Below are 7,555 nucleotides of genomic sequence, written 5' to 3' on the forward strand. Positions count from 1 at the left end.
GACACCCCGGCGTCCACTGGCTGTTCAAAAAAGTTGGCCACACAAAAAACCTGCAGAAAAAGAGAGCAACAACATTACAGTGTGTGTTATTGTAATTGCACTGTGAAGATTGGACCTTTCACTTTACTTTACTATTTTATTGAAGCTTTAGATTAAACTTACTACGAAAACGGCCATTAACCCCCCTTGCACGATGCCAGTCAGCACATCACTCCAGTGATGTTTGTAGTCAGACACCCGGGACAGACCCACATACACAGCAGTTGCAATCAAGAAGAACTGAATGGTGGGACGCAGAAGCCGCGCCCATTCTGATGTCAGTCTCGCTTGAATGTACAGCTATGGTAGCATGAAGGAGGAAACAAATACATTTTACAAGCAAATAAAGCTCAAACCTAGGCATACAGCCTTTATTATCCAAGCCAATATTTAGACTGTAGGTGTGAGCAGCTAATGCCTTTACTGAAAACAGTTATGTAATAAGACAGTGTTAGCACGCTTATATGTATGCCAAATTCAAAATAGTTTTTTTTTAAACAGACAATAAGAACTTACTGCAAGGAACAGCATGCAGTACATAGAGAAGGAAGAATGACCAGAGTAGAAGGACACCCTACAAAAGATAAACAAAAAATATACTGCATGAAATTAGGCACCTTTGTCCTAATCAAGTCACTTTTCATGTGAAATGCATATTTTAGGTTAATACCAAAAGTCTATCATAATCACACTGTATCGCTGTCAAATTACTCTCCTGCTATAAAGTTAGAAAGATTAAGGGGTATTCCGCTAATTGTACACATTGCAAAAAGTGCAATTTAGTCAGTGAATACAGTTGTATAATGTTTCTCAGTATTTATCTGAGAAAATAACTACTGATATTATCAGGATTATTTCAGGTCGGCCTTTGAGACTACACATTTTTTTAACAAAAAGCCTCAATTGGGGGGAACAGAGTCTGAAACCCGTGGGTGGCTACCAGAGTAATATCTAACAAAAAGACACTATTACACACTTTATAGTTAGAGTGAATGATTTAGTGTTTTTGGAGCTTGACACACACTAGGGACTGAAAGTCAGGATGTCTCAGCCAACTGTGTCAGTTTTGACTATTCTCTTTTTAACCTATGTCTGTCGAGTCCCACAACTTTACTGAACTACAATGTTTAATCACTGGAGTATCTTTTTAAATAATGCAAGTAACTGGAGATTCCTCCCAGCAAGACTGCAACTACTACACAATGCTGATAATGTTATGATGTAAACAGAAGAAATGACACATGTTGGGATTTTCAGAAGTGGATCGTGTGGGTTTCATATAATTCATGTTCAGGACCATTACCTGGCCTCGTCTACCAGAAACTTGTCTCCGGTGCAGGTGATGTTCTCGATGTAACCACCAGTTTTGCAGTTGATGCGATCTGGTTTGCACACAGCCAGGAAGTCTGGCCGCAGACGACCGATGGAGTACTTGGCGATGTCTGTCAGAGACTGGCTAGCAGCCATTCCAAAAACATAGCTGCCCACAGCTTTGTAGATACATGCCATATACTTAGTCCCTAATGACTGGTTCTTGATGCGAGAGAAGTAAACAGAAAGGAACTCGCCACAGAGAATCTGTAACGGAATATATTAACTCATGTGTAAACCAGTCACACACTTTGACCCAATATAAGATACAAGCAAAAGAGTCAAATATTTTTCTCTGCCAATAAGGAAGAAGACTGTTGTATTTACCATGATCAGTACAAAGGGGATCATGACTCCTGCCAGCAGTGGGTAGGGTATGGTGTCGTCTTTGAGGGGGTATCTGATGGACTCATCATCACAGAAAAACCCTCGTTTGAAAGGGTTGTGTAGAGGAGTAAGGATAAAAAATGGAAGTCCAACTGTTAACATGAAAAAAGAGGCAGATAATGACAATACATTTCACCTCACTGACAGATTTCGATCTTGCATATCATCCAAGTGTACAGTGGGTACGGAAAGTATTCAGACCCCCTTAAATTTTTCCCTCTTTGTTATATTGCAGCCATATGCTAAAATCATTTAAGTTCATTTTTTCCCTCATTAATGTACACACAGCACCCCATATTGACAGAAAAACACAGAATTTTTGACATTTTTGCAGATTTATTAAAAAAGAAAAACTGAAATATCACATGGTCATAAGTATTCAGACCCTTTGCTGTGACACTCATATATTTAACTTAGGTGCTGTCCATTTCTTCTGATCATCCCTGAGATGGTTCTACACCTTCATTTGAGTCCAGCTGTGTTTGATTATACTGATTGGATGTGATTAGGAAAGCCACACACCTGTCTATATAAGACCCTACAGCTCACAGTGCATGTCAGAGCAAATGAGAATCATGAGGTCAAAGGAACTGCCTGAAGAGCTCAGAGACAGAATTGTGGCAAGGCACAGATCTGGCCAAGGTTACAAAAACATTTCTGCTGCACTTAAGGTTCCTAAGAGCACAGTGGCCTCCATAATCCTTAAATGGAAGACGTTTGGGACGACCAGAACCCTTCCTAGAGCTGGCCGTCTGGCCAAACTGAGCTATCGGGGGAGAAGAGCCTTGGTGAGAGAGGTACAGTAGAACCCAAAGATGACTGTGGCTGAGTTCCAGAGATGCAGTCGGGAGATGGGAGAAAGTTGTAGAAAGTCAACCATCACTGCAGCCTTCCACCAGTCGGGGCTTTATGGCAGAGTGGCCCGACGGAAGCCTCTCCTCAGTGCAAGACACATGAAAGCCCGCATGGAGTTTGCTAAAAAACACCTGAAGGACTCCAAGATGGTGAGAAATAAGATTCTCTGGTCTGATGAGACCAAGATAGAACTTTTTGGCCTTAATTCTAAGCGGTATGTGTGGAGAAAACCAGGCACTGCTCATCACCTGTCCAATACAGTCTCAATAGTGAAGCATGGTGGTGGCAGCATCATGCTATGGGGGTGTTTTTCAGCTGCAGGGACAGGACGACTGGTTGCAATCGAGGGAAGGATGAATGTGGCCAAGTACAGGGATATCCTGGACGAAAACCTTCTCCAGAGTGCTCAGAACCTCAAACTGGGCCGAAGGTTCCCCTTCCAACAAGACAATGACCCTAAGCACACAGCTAAAATAACGAAGGAGTGGCTTCACAACAACTCCGTGACTGTTCTTGAATGGCCCAGCCAGAGCCCTGACTTAAACCCAATTGAGCATCTCTGGAAAGACCTGAAAATGGCTGTCCACCAAGGTTTACCATCCAACCTGACAGAACTGGAGGGGATCTGCAAGGAGGAATGGCAGAGGATCCCCAAATGCAGGTGTGAAAAACTTGTTGCATCATTCCCAAAAAGACTCATGGCTGTATCAGCTCAAAAGGTGCTTCTACTAAATACTGAGCAAAGGGTCTGAATACTTATGACCATGTGATATTTCAGTTTTTCTTTTTTAATAAATCTGCAAAAATGTCAAAAATTCTGTGTTTTTCTGTCAATATGGGGTGCTGTGTGTACATTAATGAGGAAAAAAATGAACTTAAATCATTTTAGCATATGGCTGCAATATAACAAAGAGTGAAAAATTTAAGGGGGTCTGAATACTTTCCGTACCCACTGTATATCATGTTACACAGCCAGCTGCAAACACTAATGTGACTCAGCCTGATGAGCCTCTGCTACTGTTACACAATGTGCATGACATGATTCAGGAAATTTGTCAGGATCTCACAAGTATTTCCCCTCCTAAGAAAAGAATCTATGGGTTTATTTGAGGAAATTCATTCAGTTCAAGGACATAAAGTTACACAATAACTCAAACACTTGAAACCTTCATTTATTACAGAACAATATCGGATAAACAAAACACAAGAACTAATGTAGACATATTAATACTCTGTTGCAGACATACGGGTCATATGCTTAACTTTGGATAAAAGAACAGTGATTCAGTTGACAAGATTAATCCTCGTGTAAGTGGGCAGAGGAATCATCACCCAGGCCCATAAAATACACTCAGATTTGATTTAAAGGTATATTCTTCACAGCTTTTCTGAACATTACAAAACTGAAACAAGATACAAGAACAATTGCTGCCGGCTAAAGTGAAGCAAGTAATGCAATGCCAGGCGTTCTTCCAAGTACCATCACTAAAATAAATGCTGCCAGGTTAACTGAGTCATCACACGGAACATATTGCCTATTAAGGCATGTTGGTTTAAACCTTCCAACAGGGCATATTACACTGATGGCTGTCGTCATTCTCTGTATTAGTGCTTTCAAACTATATTACCATATGCCCCACCCAGTAAGATAGTAATATCTTAGTGCAGGTCACAGACGAAAATGCACATTATTTTATTTATATTAAACAGGAAAGATTACAAATCCCTGTTACTATGAACAGAGATTTAAAACATGTTTGCACTGAGAGGTTGCCATGAGTTTTTATTATTAATTTATATTTTTGTTAATTTTGTAACTAAAAATATGTTGCTATATGTCTGACTCTTTTTTAGACTGTGGATAGAAGATATGGGATTGATTGCTGCTGCCAGGTCCAAACCACAATGAGACGACGTGTACAGTCAGCAGCACAGCCAACTACAAGACACTGACTAAGCAAAGTGGCTCAATGCAGATTAACAAGAGGAAAGGAATTATGAAGCTCTGTGTCTAAACCTGTCTATCCATATCCCTCTGATCCCTCTGACTGTCCCACACAGTACAGAGTTCAGATTCTTACAGCTGTGATTGAGATCTTTTTAAATGTCTGTTACTGCAGTATCATTGCAGCATTGTTGGATACAGTCCTGCAGTACTTTTCTGTTGCTGTGATTACATTCCAGTGAGCTAAAAAATACAGCTTTGCCTGGGAAAAACCACACAGGGTGGGACTTTGTTGCTTTTTTCCAGCCTGGTTCCCTGAACCTCAAGCTTCCCTGTGTGTATTTATATGACATTCATGCAGATCATCTGACTGGATTTGCTTAGACTACTATGTCTCAAACAGAAAGGTCCTCTAATTTTTGCTTGATGATAGAAGACTATCTGCAGCTCAGTTTATTCTTGATAAATAAACAAGATGAATTAGCGGTTTGCTAACCATGAGATTTACATACCGAGTATTACACAGGCTATGTCCAGCAGGATGAGAGGGACTCCCGAGGCTTCAAACATGTTGCGCCTTCTCCTTTTGGCGCTTGCCTTAGTCAAAAATGTTCCGTCCCGGATGGTGTCAGGAGAGACGAGACGCAGCCTTTCTGGCGCACACTGTTCACTATTCCATCACAAAATATATATGTGTGTATAGAAAAAAACACCAGTGTCGTGCTACCACCAACTACCGAGGGATAAAAAAAATAACCTACTCTAAGTCAAAAATACTCAACTAAATCTAGTCTAACAGCACCGCACACGTCAAAAGCGTCTCTCACCCGTGCAACTGCTCAATAAGCATCCTAACAGAGAAGGATTTGTTCAGCTTATAATACTGTCCCGTCCTGGGGAACAGACACGAACCGTTAAGTGCGGACACAAGCGCTCCTCTCCAGGTATGAGAAATGCTGCCTTCCCGGACCGTAGGCAATGGGAGAATGCCAGGGGAAACCTTTGAACTGCTGAGTTGTAACACTGAGTGGGCGGAGAGAGCGTGGCCATAAAAGTAAAAGTCATCACAGATTTAGACATACAGCACTTGTCATACAAAGAAATAAAATATGATAGGCCTAAATAAAAATGCAAGTAAATAAACAGGCTAATAATAATAAATTGTATATATTTCTCAAAATTGTTAAAACTACTTTAATTATATTGTTTGTGGTATTGTCTTGGGTTCTATTGTTTTCTATGATTTTGCTTAATAAAAATAGGTAGCCAACCAGGCACAGGATCAGAGGGCCAAGGGGTTACCACAAATAAAAGTACAAAAAAATAGGCCTACAAAATGTCATGGGAGGTACACAGATTGGCCAGAAAGAAGAAAGAGACACAAAAGAATTACAAGCTATAGTACATGACTGCATGGCCTGTGGTCATTTTGTGTCTTTTTACAGGGCGGGGGTCTTCAACATATCTGTACCGAGGGCCCTAGTGTGTCATAATGCTAGTAAGGGTTAGGTCTTCTAGTTTCTGTCTTTAATAGTCTACCTTTCACAACAAGTACTAGTATCATTAACATTATTGTCTACTGTCTACTTTCTGTCCCATGTGATCTCCTGACTGGAGTAAAGTCCTGTTTGTCAAGTAAACGCAATGAGGACTGAGGTCTTTACTGCTACCACACAGACCTTGTGTTTAATTTCTGATGTGTACATGAATGCAGCACAGCACAGGGAAGTGGTATCAGGAGTTTCGGGCCTATAGCGCGTCCGCGGTCACGTTACGACAGGGGTAGGCTGATGCAGAGCTGCTCCTCCTCGCAGTGGTCTGCAGAGGTAATGACATCAGTAACACTATTAATAGAGGAGAGACCGTTGTCTCATGAATGCACAGTATAGGAGATTAGATATCGGTAGTGGTACATTTATCGCAACCTATATGTCCTGAAAGGCCTTTTAAATTCAACATCCGTGGACAGTACTTTTTATGTGATAGTAAATGTGTTACATTTAGAACCACCAGTGTCAAACACGGTGTTGTTTCTCTCTAAGCCCTTCTCATGTAGTTCTCCCTTTCCTCTCATTGTTCACCTTAATACCTTTTAAGCATGGATCGATTATAAAACCAGTCTACTTCATTGTATTTACATTGCGCTAATTTGCAGTTTGAGACAATAAACAACATTGTGTGCATAATCAGCTTCTAAGTCAAAGTGGTACAGGTATGTCATTTATTAAAAGATAATTTGTTTTCTTGTGGTTTTCTTGAAGGTGGCGGCATGGCTCTTGTTATTTTTGACCTCTGTGAGAGCAAAAGAGCAAGAGGGAGGTAAATGGGTTCAACCTAAGTGTTCTTTGTGTCAATAACTAATCCGCAAAGATGAAGCCTCTCATAACAGGACAGCGCTGGTTTATTTGTGTGTAGAAACACTGGTAAGTTGCGTAAATATTAACCTGCAATTGCATACGCTTAAGAAAGTAATGATAAATGTAAACAAAGAAACATGCAAGTCTAATTCTTGATAATTTTATTTATAATGTTGTTTTACTAAAATTCAACTTAGGTCCTTTTGCTGCTACTTTCACCAAGGAAATGTAAGAAAACCACATTAAAACACAAAATATTAGGTAAGACTTTTTCCTGCCTTCACTATGAGGTAAGATATGAGGTAAGACAGCTGGCAGTAATATGTGTATTAGTCCATGTTTGTGCATAAATTAAGTTGTATGCAAAAATGTGTTTTCGCAAATTGTTGTATAAGTCAAATGCTATATTAAATATGTAGTGTGTATTTTGCCTGTGAGTTACAAATTCAAGAAATTACAAATAAGTGAAACCCTTGGCTTGTGCTTTCCTCAATATGAATATGAATTTACAGCAGTGACCTGACTGAAATAGGTCACGGGGTCACAGGAATATTGCACTGAGCAGAAGATACATTGAAGTCAAAGTGTTTATTTGTCATAT

The 7,555-nt window shown here is 40.2% G+C and overlaps 1 protein-coding gene across 1 annotated transcript in view; it reads right to left on the reverse strand.

Annotated features, from left to right (window-relative positions):
• LOC109956646 (phospholipid phosphatase 1-like) overlaps positions 1-5,561 on the reverse strand; it is an 8,277-nt gene extending 2,716 nt beyond the window's left edge. The window contains exons 1-6 of the mRNA XM_020593942.1: positions 5,110-5,561; positions 1,738-1,889; positions 1,343-1,617; positions 556-613; positions 163-339; positions 6-50 (exon numbers count right to left, since the gene is read on the reverse strand). Coding sequence (XP_020449598.1) covers positions 6-50; positions 163-339; positions 556-613; positions 1,343-1,617; positions 1,738-1,889; positions 5,110-5,167 — 765 coding nt within the window. The 5' untranslated portion in view covers positions 5,168-5,561. The remainder of the gene's footprint in view (positions 1-5; positions 51-162; positions 340-555; positions 614-1,342; positions 1,618-1,737; positions 1,890-5,109) is intronic.
• Between the last annotated feature and the right edge of the window lie 1,994 nt (positions 5,562-7,555).

Source organism: Monopterus albus, unplaced genomic scaffold (genome assembly GCF_001952655.1).
Source record: "Monopterus albus unplaced genomic scaffold, M_albus_1.0 scaffold20.1, whole genome shotgun sequence".
Lineage (NCBI taxonomy): Eukaryota > Metazoa > Chordata > Actinopteri > Synbranchiformes > Synbranchidae > Monopterus > Monopterus albus.